Source organism: Motacilla alba, chromosome Z (assembly GCF_015832195.1).
Source record: "Motacilla alba alba isolate MOTALB_02 chromosome Z, Motacilla_alba_V1.0_pri, whole genome shotgun sequence".
Taxonomy (NCBI): Eukaryota; Metazoa; Chordata; class Aves; order Passeriformes; family Motacillidae; genus Motacilla; species Motacilla alba.
This window is the reverse complement of record NC_052046.1, coordinates 44,519,077-44,537,468: the sequence shown is the minus strand read 5'-3', so window position 1 is coordinate 44,537,468 and position 18,392 is coordinate 44,519,077. Positions and strand designations below refer to the sequence as shown.

The 18,392-nt window shown below is 43.3% G+C and overlaps 1 protein-coding gene across 4 annotated transcripts in view; it reads left to right on the top strand.

Annotated features, from left to right (window-relative positions):
- PSD3 (pleckstrin and Sec7 domain containing 3) overlaps positions 1 to 16,402 on the top strand; it is a 119,963-nt gene extending 103,561 nt beyond the window's left edge. For all 4 annotated transcript variants that reach the window (XM_038123701.1, XM_038123702.1, XM_038123700.1 and 1 more), the window contains 2 exons: positions 509 to 652; positions 7,044 to 16,402. In XM_038123701.1, the coding sequence (XP_037979629.1) occupies positions 509 to 652; positions 7,044 to 7,256 (357 nt within the window). In that variant the 3' untranslated portion in view covers positions 7,257 to 16,402. The remainder of the gene's footprint in view (positions 1 to 508; positions 653 to 7,043) is intronic.
- The last annotated feature ends 1,990 nt before the right edge of the window (positions 16,403 to 18,392 follow it).

The window sequence follows — 18,392 nt, the reverse complement described above, 5'->3', positions numbered from 1 at the left end:
GCATTGTTCTAAACACATAGAAACCACACATCAGAGAGCTTTTGGCAGTGTAGAAATAGAAGGAGGAGCCCTGACTCCATGTCTTTTCTATCCTGGAAGGAACTCCTTTTACATTTCAATAACCTGAGGCAGAGTCTTCACCTGTCTCATTTTACCCTTGGTTTGTCTGCATACACAACAGTCTTAATTAATTTACAAAAAATATGTTAGAACAAAAGTGTCATGTTGTCAGTATTGCTCGGCAGCAAGCTGCTTCCGTTGCTCACAGCAAGGCAGTGGATGACAGGTTTGCTCTCCTTCCCAGTGTCATCTGCTAGCTGCTAAGTTTTTCTGCAAGCTTGGCCACTTTGAGTGCCTTTGAGAGAGCTGTTGGTGGCAGCACTTTGGGATGACAGATCTTATCAATCTAAGAAACTATGAGGTATTATTGTACAGGAACCTCTCTATTTTTCTATGCTTATTGGATATTTTGGATTCTGTCACCTAAGTGCCTAATGTGTTTCTGAAGGATGAACAACTGAAGTCCCATGAAGCTAAGCTGAAGCAGATCTCCACTGAGCTTGCTGAACATCGCTCCTATCCTCCTGACAAGAAGCTCAAAGGCAAGGAAGTAGATGATTACAAACTGAAGGACCACTATCTGGAGTTTGAGGTATATATGGGAAACATTGTTACTTTTACTTCTTGGGTATGGATGGTCTTATATTTGGGATGCAGTCCTGAAGTTCTTCATTTTTCACTTTACTTCCCTAGGAAGTGTGTTCTTGCTAGGCAGAAAAGTCACAGCAATTGCAGATGCTGGGATGTGGCTCTTCTTTCTGGCGAGAACTTCCTTAGTGAATTTAGCTCTCAGCCTGTAACATGGAGGATAGAAACAAGACTTCCTGATGTACCTGTTTGAAGAGATTGTAAGATCTTCATGCACAAAGTGTCTCGTGTTGTAAAACTGTTGCCTAGTGTTTTGGAACCTCAGTCTCTAAAGAATGACTGCATTCTGCAGGAATGCAGATCATGGTAATTGCCTTCCATTGGTAGGTTCTGAAGGAACTGATACGCTGAAGTTACTGTCACAGGCATGCCTCTCTCGGCAGAGCTGTTTGTGTTGTATACCACTGAGGTGGATGTCAGGATGAGAAGGAAAATGGTAGAATTAAAGATCAGATTGAGTGATGCAACTTAGACAGATGCATTAGGAGATTGTTTTGAGTATCTGACAGCAGGTTTTATCTATAATGGTGTCTGCCACATTTTAGGACTATGTGGGAATGAATCGGCAACCTAGCAGATGTCTGGCATTTGTTATGACTACACCTTTGAGCTTTTTCCCCTCAGGACTGCGAGTCAATGTTGCCTTGGGTCTGAAAGGATCCTACTCTAAATAGGCACTGCCTGGCAAGGAAAATATGTAGTCTGAGAAAGTGGAAGAGCAGATAAGACAGATGAGACCACCAGTGCTGATGCTGGAGGCAACACAGCACAAGCCTCCAGAACTGAAGTAAGCCTTCTGCCCCGTGCTATCAGTTTCTGTTAGAGGGACTCTTTTTACTCCTCGACTTAAATCATTGCATACTTTTGCTTTTGCAGAAGGTTAACCTCTTTGTAACCACTGTGTTGAGTTTCACTTTGCTGTAGCAATGTCCATCAGCATGGCTTTATGAAGGAGGAATTGTAACCTGACCAACATGATAGTCTTTTATGATGTGATGTTCGGTATGATGGACAAGGGGAGAGCAGTGGATGCTGTTTGTTCTTCACTTTGACAAGAATTCTGACATTGTTACCTCTAACGACCTTGTAGTCAAGCTGATGAAGTGGATTAGGAAGTTGACAGTGAGGTGAACAATCGAGATCAAAGGGTTGTGATCAATGGCATAGTGTTAGTTTTGAGCAGAGCACTCAGTTGTACAGAGTAAGCCACACACTTTCTCTCTGGAGAGCATCTTGTAAAAGTTGGAAGATCAAACATTTTCTTAGCTTTGGGTTCTTGACACAAAGTTCATTTTCTGTCACTTTCAGAAGCTTGGTGAGTTAGGATGAAATGTAGGCTCGAGTGTTAAATGTTTATAGAATGATTGATGAGGGAGTAGATTGTCGTGAGGTTTTTTTCTGTTTACTGTGAATTTTATCAGGGATAAGATTTATATCCTTTATCTTTTGAGGGTATTCCTCAGGTACCTTAATACAAATCAGAACCAGTATAGCCCAGGAGACAAAAGATGTCCTGTTCACTAATGTGAGTCTCAAACAGCATTTGAGCTATGCAGTTCAGATAAGTGATCAGCTCTGCACGAGTGCTCATCTAATCAGGCAAGCTGTGGCAACAGCTTCACTTATGTGGGTGAAATGGTAATTGAAGGTGCTAGTTTTCTGTGCTGTGTTACCTTCACACTAAGCACAGATTTCACAGGCTGTGTTGAACTATCAAGACACCATTCCAATGGTCATGGGAGCAGGGAATTCCAAAATGTTGGAAGTCAAGCAGATGAGGCAGAAGGTTAACTGGGATCTTCTTCTTGAGCTAAGGCAAAAGAGTAAGGTTTATGCTGAGTGGAAGCAAGGTCAGATGGCATGGGAAGAATACAGAGAGAGACGCTGCTCACCATTGTAACAAGAAAATTCACATGGCCAAATCTCAATTGGAGTTGCATCTGGCCAGAGCTATGGGGCATAAAAATAGTGTTTTAAAAAGAGTGTCAATTAAAACAATGTTTTAAAATTTATTAATGGCAAAAGGAAGTGAAATAACATCAGCATCTTACAGGATGAGGATGGTCATCTCACAAACAGCGACATGGACAAGGCAGAGGTGTTTAATGCAGTCTTTGCCTCTGTCATCAATATGGATGGCAGACCAGGGGGATCTCAGTGCCCTGAGATGGAGGACCATGACTGTGAGAATACTCCAATTTAAACTTGAAGTTGTGTGGGATCAGCTGTTCCAGCTAGATCCCTGAAAATATATGGGGCCTAATGAAATTCATCCCGGAAACCTCAAACAGATTTCTGATGTCATCACGAAACTTCTCTGAATGATATTTGAATAGTATAGAGAGATCCTAGTTGGCTGGAAACTGTCTAATGTTTTCCCAATTTTCAAGAAGGGCAAAAAGGATGACGCTGGAAACTACAGGTCTGTCAATCTCACTTCAGTGCCTGGTAAAATTACAGAGAAAATTATTCTGAGAATAATAGTACTGGAAAACACCTGGAGGACATTGGAACCATCATCACACTCAGCACAGCTTCATGAGAGGAAAGTCAGGTTTGTCCCCTGGTTTCCTTTTATGACAGGATAAACCACTTAGCTGATCAACAGAAGCCAGTTAATGCAATCTTTTTTTTTTTTTATTTCATAAAGCTTTTGATACTGTCTCTCTCAGAACCCTTCTGGAGAAAATGTCCAGCCCACAGCTGGATAAACGCATCATGTGGTGGGTTAGCAGCTGGCTCATGGGTCAGGCACAAAGGGCTGCAGTGAATGGGGTGACATCAGACTGGTGTGACCTGCCACTTGTGGGGTTCCACAGGGCTTCATCCTTACCCCTGTGCTCTTCAACATCTTCATAAATGACCTGGACACAGGACTGGAAGGATACTAAGCAAGTTTGCAGATGATGCAGATCTGGGAGAAGCTGCTGACTCCCTTGAGGCCCTGCAGAGAGACCTTGACAAATTACAGGGCTGGGCAATCACCACCTGTATGAAGTCCAACAAGGGAAAGTGCTGGGTTCTGCATCTCAAATGGGGCAACCCTGGGTGTATCGACCACCTGGGAATGAGAAAATGCAGAGCAGTGCCATAGAAAAGGACCTGGGGTCCTGGTCGAGGGCAAATTGAACATGAGTCGGCAGTGCTCTGGCAGCCAGGAGGGCCAGCTCTGTCCTGAGGTGCATCAGGCACAGCATCACCAGCCAGGCAAGGGAGGAGATTGTTCTGCTCTGCTCTGCTCTGCACTGGGGCAGCCTCACCTCAAGTGCTGGGGCCAGTTTTGGGCCCCTCAGTATAAGAAAGATATGAAGCCCCAAAGCTTCCAAAGGAGGGGAGTGAAGATTATGAAGGGCCTTAAGCGGAAGCCGTATGAGGTGCAGCTGAGGTCTCTTGGAGGTTCAGCCTGGAGGAGAGGGACTGAGGGGAGACCTCATTGCAGTCAACAACTTTCTTGTACGGGGAAGAGGAGAGACAGGCACTGATCTGTCTGTGATGACGTGTGGGAATGGCCTGAAGTTGTGTCAGGGGAGTTTTAGGCTGAACATTGGAGAGAGGTTCTTCTTCACCTAGAGCATGGCTGGGCACTGTAACAGGCTCCCCAGGGAAGTGATCATAACACCAGCCTGACAGAGTTCAAGAAGCATTTGGACAATGCTCTTATGTACATGGTGTGATTCTTGTGGATGGTCCTGTGCAGGGCTAGGAATTGGACTGGATTATCCCTATGGGCCCATTCCAGCTCAGTTTATTCTATTATTCAGTGAGGCAGTAAAAATCCCAAACCAAACCTAAATGTTGAGCTGTATGAAAATTGTGAATGGAAACTTTGTGAATGGAAAGCTGCCCTTTAGAATAATGTCCTTTCAGGGTTGGCAGGGGTGGTGAAAGAGCTTGCTGAAATGAAAGCTTGCTAAATGAAAAGGCCAAGGGGCAGATGGGGTAGGATTTTGTAAGTGTCTCTTTTCAGGCTGAGACATCAGGCTAAACCTAGTGTCTGTCTACAAAGAGCCATGCTGATACATCTCGGGAAACACACAAAAAGGGCCTGTTAGTCTCTAAGGTAGCAACATAGTACCATTAGGAAGGAAGATGCTATTTTCCTTTTCTGTAGATCCTTACAATTTCTTTTTGTTTACACACTGGTGATGCCTTCATTCTTGTTCCTGGCAAAATATAAGTGAGATGGAGGGGAGGTGAACTATGAAGTAACTGGTCCTTGTTCACGTATGCAGCCAGTAGCATTTGTTTTTGATGGTGTCTTTGCTTATACACACCATGGAAGGACCAGCTTGCATTGCCTGCTCTCTGAGGAAGTACTGCATCAGATTGCAAAAAATGTGTTGCTTATTGCAGAAGATTTATAGTTGGAGATGAGTGCTGTTAGGTGAGAGGTGAAGCCAGAATACTGATGTGTGGCTACTTCATACTTTATTATGTGCATTCATTCTTCAGAGATAATGTTGCAGAATCGTTTGAATGGTTTCAACTTCTGTGGTTTTATTTCTTGACAGAAATTTCCAAAGTAATGTCTTTTAAGGCAAAATTTCCACTAGCATTTACCTAGCTTCAAATGTCAGGTCACTGAAACACCAACTTTATTGTGGTTGAAATCAAAAGTAGAAGTGTGTTGATTATTTGTAATAGAAATCAAGGGCCCACAAAGTCCAGGGGAAAATGGCCATTTGCACACATGCAGGTCCTGGATTTCCATTCTGATTACCAAGTCTTGAGATTCTGGTGGTGTTTACTGGACCAGTAAAAGCATAACTCCAACAGTAAAGCCCCCCTCTCAATTTTGTGATGTTACGCTGTTCGCAAGCTAAGAGCACTGGCTGGCCTTTTGCAGAAGCGTCTGGTTCATTTTGTGATGAATCATCCATCAGCTCAGTGCATCATCGTCAGGGTTCTTCTTGCTGTTTCTCTATTTCCATTTTTATAAATGACACATCTTACCTGCTTCATGTGTTTGTCTCTCACATTGTGGAGCTCCATCTCCAGATATGGAAGTCATAGGAACACTTATTTATTTAATTTGTAGGAGGATTCTGTTATGATTCTCCTCTGTGAGGGTTTGTTTATTCAAAGGATTCTCAAAAGCCAGTCACATTGTCTTCTTTTTTTCCCCCCTTTATATTCCACACTTCAAAGTGATTACCAAGCTTTTTGACTTCCTGCCCTTAAATAAATGTTTTTACCAGAACTTTTTTATTTTATTAGAAAATGTAAAATATTTTCTTAAATACTTTTTTCCTCTGTCAGGAATGTAATAGCTTGGCTGCTGTTTTGCCACTTTCAAATACAAGTTAACAATCAGTACAGAATTTACATCCACCTTCCCTGTCTCCCAGCACACTGAGGTCGCTGTAATTACAATGCCTGCACCATGTATTTAGTGGGTATATCAGGGACAAGTTATTAAATAAATCCTATGAAGTGGATTGCTCTGTTCTCAGGACCTCCTGCCCCAACATCTGTTTTTGAGACCCTTCAAGGATCTTCTGTTACTGTACCCTCATTTTCTTCCTTGTTGAATTGTTTCTTGGAAAATGATGCAATTGTAGCAAACAGAATGAAATCTTCCTGTTGGAGAGGGAAAACTCTGGTCCAGACAAGGAACAGAACAAATGGGCATGGAACACAGTAAGGGAACTTTTTCCAATTGCAAAATACGAATGTCTGGACAGACAGCAACCTTCATCACTCCCTGTGAGTGACGTAGCAGGGAAACATGCCTTGCTGCTGTCATAGCCCTCTCATCTGCTCCTTTTTGTTAACGTCTGGCCTTTTAGAAGATTCTCCCACATGCCTAGTGGTGGTCATGCTGGTACAGTCTGAACTTGGACCCTGCTTTTGTTTCTCCCCCGAGGATAAGAAGAGCAGGAAAAGCAGGACCTGCTGGTGGGAGTGGAGGATTGCAGCAGAGCACAATTTTTGTTCTCCCTTAGTTTAGTGCACTTTATCTCCATGCAGGTCTGAGCACATAGGATCTCAGTATGTGTGAGCACAGCTTTGGTCTCAACATGACTAAAGTAGCAAGCTTTCGTTTGGTGGTGTTACTTGGAATGGGGGCCACCACTCATTGGAGCATTGGTGTGTTGCAGAACTGAGTGCCTCTAATTACACACCACCCCAGGCCTCAGTCTGTCTGAAATCCTTTTTGTTTAATTTACATTAGCCACTGTTGTTCATATCCACATTAGGCACCATTGTTTGCATACATGTTGAGCTCCTGGCTTTCAAGGCCAGCAGAAAGCATTAAGTTACTTAGGTGGTCTCTCATGTGCCCCTGCAGAATTTCTTCCAGACTGATTTGGGCCTTTCTTTTCATTTCCCAGAAAAATCGCTATGAGATTTATGTTGGCCTCCTGAAAGAAGGGGTGAAGGATCTGCTGAGCGGAGGAGAGAACGATGCGCCAGGACTGAAGAAATCCCACTCAAGTCCTTCTTTGAATCAGGAGTCTCCAGTTAGTGCCAAGGTGAAACGCAATGTCTCAGAGAGGAAGGACTACAGGCCAGAAACACCCAGCATTAAGCAGAAGGTCACTTAGGGTGGAAATGACAACTAGGGGAACAGCCATGCAGCAAAGTATTGGTGGTCAAAATTTTTTCATTTAATAACCTGTCATTCACAAAAAATAAGTGCATCTGCCTGAATGGGGTGTTAGTGACATTTTCTATTGTATATTTTGCTGTTTCTGTGCAGATTGTGGGAGATGTCTTTGCTCCTGCTTTGCTTTGCTTTGTTAATTTATCATTTAGCAATTGAAGCATCGGGACTTTTTTTGTGTTACTCTGTTTCTGAAGGAGCTGGGGAAGGGGTAGAGCGCTGTGACCTTTATTCTGTCTCCTCCCCATTTATCTCCTCCCATCGGCATGTGGCTTTCATCTCTCAAGTCACTTGTCACTTTATTTACGTGGTGGGTGGGAAAAATAACTGGACAAGTGCTGCAGTGCTGTGAATGTGAGCTGTAGCTGTGAGAAGAGCTGTGCAAACATGAAACTGCAGAAGGCTGACTAGAGGCTAGGGTGCTGGGAACACTAGTTTCCTGACAATGTGGGGCATGTTGGTACTGGTACTTAGCAGCAGGTAGTACAGTAAATAGTCACTGTTGCTTATTGTTACTGCTTTGACCCTGGACACTTCGCCAGTGTGAAGGAATGAAACCTAGAAACCTCTGGCAATGCTGAGATGACAGCATTGGAATAATTTGTTTGCTTCCTTCCAAGCAAAGAGCCTTCTCCTGAGTTTGCAGGCTGGAAGGCATCCAAACCCATGCTCTCTCTGCAGTCAGGAAGATTAGGGATTACCCAGTTGGAATGGCTATCTGGGCTTCACATTTTTTGCAGAGAAGGCTGCTGTAGATGTCAGCCATTAGCATTATATATTAATTATATATATTAAAGACAAAGGGCCTCTGTGTAGTTTTTAACTATACGCTCTCACTTAGCTGCTATATAGAGCCTTATGATATATTGTGTCCTGTCGCTTCCCCTTCCAGGGGTTTCCTTGTTGGTGTGCACAGAGAGCTGCTTTCAATTCCTCTCATAGTGACAAAGCACTTTGCCTTTTTTCTTCAGAATGGGATTCTCCTCAGTTCTCCATTTTCCTTCTTTAGCTCACATATAGTGGACGAGGCTGGTGCCTCCTCACTGTTCCTTCATACCCTGTGCCAGGCTTTCCAAGGGGAGCACAGGTCTGGGAGAGACCACCATAGGTCTTTCCATACCTGAAAGGCCCCTGTTTGTGCCATAGACCCTTGGGGTGGTCAGCAGTTTTTCAGGCACAGAGAGCAGAATGATGACATTTTCCTACTTCCTAGGTCCTCTTGTCTGGGCAGTGTCATAGCTCTGCAGAGAGTGCTGCTCTCCTGTTACCTAACCTGTTACCTGAGTTTTAATCTTAGTTTTTATACTGGCCCACAGGGTGAGCTTGGACAGGTCTCTCCCATTTTGTGTCACTCTTTCCCTGTATGAAGTAGTACCACCAAACTTTTTGCACAGAGCGCCTTGAGAGATAATGTTGAGGGCCAGTTGAAAATTGCTTCTTGCTTTTTTTTCTGTTGTGCCTGGCAGAGGACAACCTTCTTGGTGAATGCAATTCTTGATGCATAAAGAAGTGTCAAGATCAATGCAAGGACTGTTTAGAAATGCACTGGTGTTTTCAGCCCAAGTAGTTAAAGGGCCACACATCAAAAAAATTGCTACCTGAGTGTAGTGTGTTCTGTCAGGCTTCCCAAGGGTCCAAGTCAATTCATCTAGTTTTATTGAGCTGCCAGTCCAATGGGCAGAACTAGGAGTGATCAAAGAGAAAAGGCCCTTAACAAGCACTGCATGACTTGCCTTCCCTACCTAGTACCACCATGCAACAGCTTTTCTGGTGTTGTGCTGACTGTTGGCTATAACAATGAAGTTGCACTCTCAGATATGAGATTTGGGGCAAATTGATCCTTGCAGTTGCAGCCTGGCAGCAAAGCCAGTTGTGATTGTTCTCACGAGTGATGTTGGGATGCGCATTCATCTGTCATCTGCCACATTTTGGGAATGCTGAATACACCTTTGGGAAGAAAACTTGACCTCCCTTTTATGATTAAGGAGTAGTATTTAGTGTTCCTACTGAGACTCTCCAAACTACATGGCCCTTGCTTGCTCCCTCCTTCCCCGCCCCATCATTGCAGTGGGTTGGAGAAGAGAATTGGAGGCATAAAGGACAGAGATCAAAGGTTGAGATAACAACAATTTACTGGAAAGGGCAATGAGATAAGAAAATGAATGGTAAACAACAACAGTATTAATAACAGTGTTCAAGAATGCTCACCATGCAGAACCCAACAATACCCAACCATTTGCTTCCCAATACCCTGACCCAGAATGGACATCTTCTGTTCCTGGAAAATTACATGAGGTGGTATAAAATAACCTTCAAGTACAAGCCATGCTCCTGCCAGGCTGCTACATAAATTAACCCCATCCTGGCCAGACCCAGTACATCATTCTGTGAATTATTTTATATAACAATAGGATACATGGAGCAGAAACAAAACCCAAAAAGGTGTAGATCTATAAATGGCCCTGCTTGGCTGTCAGGGTTGGGTTGAGTAGATGATGTTTTTGAAGGCAGGCTAGAACATGCTTGGCAAACCTCTTGTGTTTATGGAGTGCAGTGCTTCAAAAGGCAAAGAGGTGACATTTAACTTTCTTCTTTCCTGGCTTTAAACGTATTTTCGTTGCTGAAAATTCCAGTTAAATTGCTGAGCTCAAAAAGAAATTACTCCTGTTAAATGTGTTTTCCATCTTTGACACAGAAACTGGGTAATTCCTCTTCAAAGTCATTGCAGGAAAGATGATTTGAAGCAATAGGAAAAATCAAAAAGTGAACTGCAAAAAGGATGTTTTTTTCATTATTTATTATCTATTTCCATGTATACTTGTAGACAGGGTATTTTTTTAGGTCTCATCTGAGTGTATCAAATGCAGTTTTTCACTGCATTTTTTAGTCATTAAACGTTTATTGAGCTTAGAGCAGTCTTGCTGAGACAGCTGAGGCATGCAGATCAGTTTACCCAGAATTTATAGTTTCTGCTCCAGTTTTAATTAATGCCATTTTCCTTTGTTGCTTTACAATTTATAAGCATCCCAGGTACCTGTGTAGAAATGCACGCTTTGGAGAACAAGAAAAAAATGTGATCCTGTTTGCAAAAGTCTAAGACTCCTGCCCTCCCTTGGGAATAGGTTCATCTACCAATCAGTACTGTAATTAGTTTTTTTTTCCCTCCTGATGATACTATAAAGGATAGGGCAGGTTCTCAGGTGATCTAAGTGGTGCATCTCCCTGACTAGCACCATTAGGAGTCTGACCAGGTAGCTTTGCATGGTACCCTGCACCCTGCCTTTCTTTGCTGAAATGTTTGACTTTAGGGAAGATCAGTCCTTGACTGCAGCAACTCAGGAGCTCTGGTTGCAGTATGTAAGGATATTCTTCTGGTTTCCAGCCCATCTCTACGACATGAGCTGCAAATCACTGGAGCAGCCTGCAGTTTCCTAGATGTACTCAGTATAAGGAGCTACTGGCTGGCTGCCATGAGCATGTGTGCGTGTGGGAAAGCCTTTGCATTGGTGACGCGGGGAGGTGCCATCCTTCCTTGTCACCCTTTCTGCTCCAGTGTGCTATCATTGCTCAGGCAAGGCCTCTCCCTGCCTATAGAGAGTGGGGATGCCCAGAGGGGGAGCAGGCTATTGCTGACTCCTCCTTACTTCCCCTTAAGGTGCATACAGTGGTTCTGGGTGGACCCACCTGGCTCTGAAGCATTGCTGGCTCCAGGGGCTGCACCATCTGCTATCCCCAGCTATGGGAGGAGAGACAGGAAAGGGCCCCACTAGTCTGCACCTGACAGCAGAGGGCTGATGGAGAAGGGGAAAACTGCCTTCCCCTCTCCCCACCCAGCAACCAAAGTGGGTGAAATGCTCTCCTGAAGCCAAAACCATAGTCTCCTCTATGATTCAGCAGGATGCAGGGGACTGTTTGAGATGGATTTTGTTCATCAGCGGCTGCAAAAGAGACTCCCTGGAATAGCTCTGTGTGTGTCTGCATCTTGCAGATAAATTACGCATGAACCAGTGAACATGACTACAGCTTCTAAATCCAGTATTTATGTTGTGTCTTCAGTTGATGTAGAGAGATAAGTCAGCAAGCAGAGTGATTAATGCAGCAGAGTTGTGTGGTAATGCTGTTCAGCTGTGTTGCCAAGTTTTTCATCTGTAGCCAGTCACTTGTAAATGGTTACCAGAAACTTTCTAATGATTAGTAACAGCTCTTCACTAAAATACTTTCCCTCTGATCCTGCCTGCTCCCAGGTTGCAGTCTGTCTGTGTTAAGGGGCTCTCCTGGAGAGCCGTGCTCTGCACAGCCCTGCTTTGAGGAGGAGTTTGGCCTAACAGACCTCCAGGGACTGGAATTGTTCTGTGACTTTTCACAGCTCCAATGCCTTCAGATAGCAAGGCTGGTTGCTCTTCTGGCTTGAAAAAGCCAAAACTTTTGCCTTTCTCTTATGGGGAAATGAGGTTCTTGCTTGAATGGAGTAGGCCATTCAGTGAAGATGTGGTTATGGCAGTGGAACAAGTCAGAGATGACAGGTTTATCATCAGGCTTCTTGGAGGCATTGTATGGCAATGTTCTCCTTGAAAGTGGGAAAGCCTTTTCTCTGCAGATGGCTTACTGTGTCTGCATTCTCCATTTTTAAATTAATTTTGGTCTTATTGCAGTTAGTCTGACAGCTCCTCCTCCTTTTCTGACAAGCTGCTCTAGTCTGTCATCTTAGCACCTCAGCTGCTTCTGTATAACAGGTCTGTTTCCTTCCATGCTTGCAGAAATCCAGAAAATTTGACTCTCCCATCTTGCATTGAGAAAACCTGCTCTGAAGCAGTGCTGCATTGAATAGATAACCCTGTGAACAGCTTTTTCACTCTGCTTGTTGGTAGCCTGTGTTTCCAGCCACAGTTATAGCTGGGAGGTGCGAGACCGAGTTTTAGACTGCCGTGATCCTCTAATTGTATGCTGCAGGGATGCAAAGTCCCCCTTCCCACACTTAGACCAGACACTTGCAACATTCCTACTCTTCCAGTATCCAGGTTGTTGGAAACATTGGCTGCTTCTGAAGGATCAAAGGCAGTATACACATCTTATGCCCAGAAATCTTGCAGCTTGCTGCTTGTTTAAATTTTCTCCAGTATTGTTCTCCACAGGCTTTGGGACATCACATCTGCTCTGAGGAGGCAGTTAAGAAATCCACATTGCTTGTCAGAGCACAGTCATTGCTCCCCAGCATGTGTTCTCAGCATCTGGTACCTAGGCTTCCTAGAGGGATGAACCATAGAAGCTGTCTCAGAAAAAGCTAGTCTGCAGCTTGTGCTTTTTAAAGGATATTTTTAGTGCATATAGAAGCAGTACATCTGGCCTCTCCTCTCCTCTCTCCCAGAGCTCTCCCAGCAGCATAGTGGGTTGGCTCACTTGGAGCTTCACTGTGGAGACCTGAGCTCCAGGAAGAAGAGGCTTTGCCAGCCTTCAGAGAAATGCTACCACCTGAGCTGAGCATTAGTGCACAGGACAATGATGCTGTATGAAGAAGCCAGTGCCACCTTCCATGGCTGGTCACCTGCTGGAGTGCGCTCTAGCATTGCCCTCAGTGTTGGAGGTAATGACAAATGCTGGCTTCCTTTATCCTCTAGTCTGTGCTGCTGGAGAAACTGTCTTTACCACTCACTGCTTTTCTCCCTTGTGACAGCAGCACCCTTATCCAGGGATACCACAGTCCCTTTGCGAGGAGACTGGTTTACATGAGACCAAGGAGAAGAGGTCATTGGAAAAAGTCTGAATGCCATCTGGGAGTATCTGCTCTTATGATGGCAGCATATCGTTGAACATTGAAAGGGGGCAGGCCCAGCCTTGCCTGAGAGAATGTCCCTTGCTCAAATATTTCGTTAGCTGAATTAAGGTTGTGTTTGAGTTATTTATTAGACCCTATCCCTTACCAAATGCAAACAAGAACTTTCACTAAGGTTGGACCTGACTTTGCCCTTGTGGTCAGAAGGAACAAATTTAAGCTAGTCCAAGGCATTCTCTCTTGCCTGCTTTTGAATGTCTAATTATTCTATAAAAATTATAGATGTTTAGTCAATGAGGGACCTTCCATGGCATCTGCTTTTAAAGCGAGCCAGGAACCAGCTGGAGTACAGGCCAGAGGTTTATTTGGACCAATAAATGTACATCACTTAGCAATGCAAGCATTGAAAGTGCAACAAGCCACAAGGGCAGGATTTTTCTCTGACAGAAACCACTGTAATTAGTAGCCACTCAGGCAGTGATCCTGTCGGTAACTCACCTAAATGAGACTAGCACAAGATGACAGTTTTTGTCCAAACAGGCAAAGTTTTACCTTGGGCCAATTTATACCATGATGTAGTGACAGAGCAGCTAGCTAAGCTGCCATGAAGACTTGTTTGACATAAAATCCTCCAATTCCCCTTAGCCTCTTACTGGGAAGAGGGAGATAAATGCTATCAAGTCTCTGTCACCGCAGCACAAACTCTACTGGTAATATAAGTCTTAACACACACACACACACACACACACACACACTCTTACGAAATTCTCATACTCAGAGCTGTCAGATTCTGAAAGACTGTAGGATGAGAACAGGGGTGGGTTGTGGTTGGTTTTTTTTAAAATTTGTACATATTCATGACAACTGTGTCCTCTTACTTGAGTCTAGAATTATAATTTGGCTAAAAGGACAGAGTTTTTTGGCTGTTGAAAAACTTTAAAATCACTCCTTTGTGTGAGGTACACTCTGAGACTTACATTACTTGGTGAACATGTTTAAGTGATGCCTATAGATGTATGTATTTCCTTAGTATGGCTTCTATGGCTCAGCACTGCAGAACCTGCTGTTCTTTTCTGAGGCTTGTTTGGTCAAAGCATTCAGCAGCTGCAAACATTGTAAGGATGCTTGTTGTTCTAATTGTTCTCAAGTGAGGTTAAATAGCTATCAGAGCTTTTGGAGATTTAAGGTATACTTTGAGCTGCCTTGATCTTCATGTGTTGTCCAGCAGGGGCTGCCTGTTTTGCATGTTGAAAGCAAGGCATATATTTGAGAGTCTAAGCGAGAGCTAGTGGGTGGAATTTTCTGCTAGCTTAACACTGGGCTGACTTTCTCCCTGTTTATATCAACCGATGCCTGTACAAGGAGCATCCATGCTGACTTCTTCTGAAAATCATGCTCTGGGGATCTAATACACAGCTTTACTTCTGAAAACATTGACCTTGCTCTGTGAAAATTCAGCAAAGGGACATCATGTCCAAAGTGTCCAAGAAGGACAGGTGCCTGTGATGTCTCCTGCAGATACAGCAGTACAGCAGTAGCGAGGGTTTTTTTCTATAACTGTTCAAATTTCCAGAAGAGTGGCTCATCAGTAGGGAAGAGAAGAGCAACAGGGCTGAAATATCCGTCTTGGGCATCTCTTACGCCTCCCAGCCGTTTCTTTTGAGAGCATTGAACAACCTTTTAACAAGTTGCTGGTCTGAGGAAAAAGACATAGGGAAACCCAGGGAGTTTTTCTATTGCATTCTAGTAAGGGCAACAGTAGTACGATCTGCATTGTTCTTGCAAAGAGAGAGTAAAAGCTGAGGGTGTGATTCTTACCTGGAGTCATAAAACTCTTTATCATGCAGTTAGGTTGAAGCACTTGAGCAACTTCAATAGTGAAACTATGCCTTTGCACTTCAGTGGACCACAGCTGGAGTGATTGGGCCTTGCAGAACTGACATGCGAGTGAACTGCAGCTCAGAATGAAATGAAGGAGACCACTATGCCACCTTGCTTTGGGCAAGCTGCAGTCCTGTAATCTTTGTTCGGGTACTGGGCTTCTCCCTTGGGTTTCCTGCCCTCCATGGTGATGGGAAGATGTGGCTGAGCACTGTCAGTTTCAGAGTCCCAGTTAAGAAGTGTCATTTACCTGAGCTGTTGCTATGTTGTTTTCCCTTAGGCTAAAAAGAGGTCTGAATTTTCAGTCAATGTTGCTTGGTAGCCAATGGGCAGCATAACTCTCAGCAGTGGTGATGCAGAAAAACATTTTGCACATGCGTGTACATATACCTTATACATCTCTTATGTGCAGAACTAACCTTACAGGACTTGACAACAGTCCTTGCAAGACCTTTCCTCTGGGTGGTCTCCAATTGCTTCTGTGATGTGTAAGAACCTTCTTTCTGGTAACCTTGAATTCAGTTTACTCTCATAACTGAATTGCTGGAGTGTTTTTCATGTAATACACTAGAGACAGTCCCAGTCTCACCGCTTTGTGGTAACTTCTTGGTCTGCTGTGAAGCAACAACATTGAGGTAGCCGTTAAATCTTTTCCAGCAGCATGGAACTTGCTGTTCTGACTCTTGGGGAGGTTGTCATCTCAGGTTTGACACTATCCTACCACCAGGATACCCTCTTTTGTCCCTGGAAATAGGCATGACACGGAAAGCATACTTGGTGGTTAGAGTCAGAGCTGTGCAGACTTTAGTCAAGCCCTGGTTCAGGGAAGATTTTTCCATGTGCTGCTGATGTCCATAAGGACTCAAACATATACTTGCTTACACAGAGATGCTTTCCTGAAGCAGAGTTGTCACTCTTTTCTACAGGTATCACAGGATGCCCTCCCTTATTCTGCTTCATGTATCTGGTACTAGAATGATAATTTCCTGATAAATGAAGGCACTTAATCAGTCCTCTTCCCCTTGGAAGAAGGACTTTTGGGGATATTGTTATATCATTTAAAATAATATTTTGGAATTTAAGTTTACATTGCTTTATTTTTCACTTGAGGTGACTGTATATAAATATTTTCCTCTATTTTATCATTGCTGATAAAGTAAGCCTACAGTATACAGACAAATAATTTGCCTTTGATGTATTGAAACTGTGAGATAAAAAGTAGACTTCTCTCTTGTGTCCATGTTCCTGACTATAACTCTGTTCCTCTGTGTTTTTATAAGTTGGAATAAATGTTGCTTACGGGCAACAAAGAGCCTGCAAGCTTCCCAATAATTTTTGTCATTGAACTCAAGCAACCCTATTGAAGGATCTCACATATGTATAATGATATATGTATATGTACAAACTTTAGAAAGAAATAAACCAAATGTATTTCACGTTCTGCAGCTGAATGTTTTTTATTTGAACCCTAACAGTTGCTCCTACCAGTAAGAACATGAAAGTGGCATTACAGTGACTGACTGTCCTGCTTCTGACTCTTGGCAGTCAGTAGTTTCAAGGTTTCCTGAGCTGAAGCATACGTGTACTGTCTGCCTTACAGTCTGGATCTGACCTGCAGTTGGGGTAACCAATGGACCCCGTGGCAATTCGTGTACATTAGTCCTGTGTGAGGGCAGCTGGAGCACATCTTCTGCACCTGCACAAGAGGTGGCATCTCTTCCAGTTTTGTCAGAGTGTAAAGGCTGCAGAGCTACCACTGCTTGCTGTGAAGAGACAGCAAGAGAATGAACTGGTTTAAAATGGATTTACCAGCATGTGGATTAAAGGAGCAAAGCTGCAGCAAACAGCTCTTCAGAAATGCTTGGGAGTTGATCTCAACATTTATATAAGGAGGTCACTGTTGAGGTTGGGAATTGCTGCTGACATGGTGCATGGGAAGAAAGGACCCATGAAAGGCAGAAGAGTCAGACACTAAAGAAAAAGATGGAGTGTAAAAAGGCAGAGGTGGGTGTGGTTAAGAAACTATGCCTATCCAAAGTAAGGAAAAACACTCTGTACAACACACAGCGTTGTGCTTGCAGTTCTTGGGTTGGACATAGCTCAACATGGGAAGTTAGTACACTGTGGAGGGTGGATCACAGGGCAGATGGAGAGGATGTGTCCAACAGAGGTGGGGCATGCCCAAGATTTACAACAGGGACTTGTTGTAGCTTGGACTTGGAACAATAGTAAGGAAGATGCTTCTTACCAAGATTTCTGTTAATGTTTGACTATCTTGAGGTGACTGTTTCTTTATATTTTTCCTCCTATTGCATGTTGCCTTCAGATGAATGGTAAGACTTTCACACTTGAGATAGCTCTGTGTGTGTTTGTTTGTTTGTTTGTTTTTTCACACTATGCTTTGGGGATCAGATTTTTTCGCTGTTGTACCATCCTGCATGGCTTCAAAGCACTTGGGATTTTTTATTCCAGTGCAGACTTCTGGATTAATATGTTCTTAATGAAAAGACTAAACAAAGTGGTGGTGAGGGTGGGTGGGAATATTTAACAAAGATGTATTAAATGTCTCTTCTAAGCCCAAATGAATGTTTTAACTGTGTCTGAATGTTAATGTCAGTACTGCTCACCACATCTTTTCTTACTGTTTCTTCCTAGCTGACAGAGTCAACGCTGAGCATTTTCTGGTCGTTTTTCTACCTGGAATCATTAGTCACATCACGTTTCTCACAATGCAGTGAGCTAGAACAGAATGACAGAACAGGTGCAAACTGAAAGACAATTGCATTTATATTCTCTTCATTGTCCGTTTTCAGTTCAAGTTTCCAAGTACAGAATATAATTATCAAGGAAGACTGAAAAGGCTAGTTTGTGTATGCAGGAGAAACCTCCACAGTCTACAGCAGCTACACATTTCTTTGAATATTTATAAATAATGTAGCATGAGAAAGAGACTTAGCCCTTTCAGTTTGGTCTGAAATTGTCATGATTAGATTGGAAATGAGAAGAAAGTTCTTACCCATCAAAGCACTGATGTACTGCAGTGGCCTCCTAATCTACAAGGTAAGGGCAAAAATACCCAGTGGCTTTTAAGGTAGAGCTGGAAGAGAAATCACTTGATGATAACCCAGGTTTTCATTTTTCAGATCATTGCACATCACATCTGTTTCTTTCCATGTTTGCTACTAAATTGATGTTTCAAATTATGTCAGCCACCATGCTAACTATTTCTCCCAGAAAAAGGGCCATCCTAGAAAACATGAGTTACTGCAAAACAGCTATCCACTTTGCCAGGTTTTCTCTGTCATGGTCGCATTCATTTTAGGACATTTTTTCTGGTCCCATTCCACAGCTAGCTTTTGAATGGATTAGTAGATAAATGATGTGGGTTTTTGTTTTGATGGCTTGCTCCTCACAATGAGATGCAAA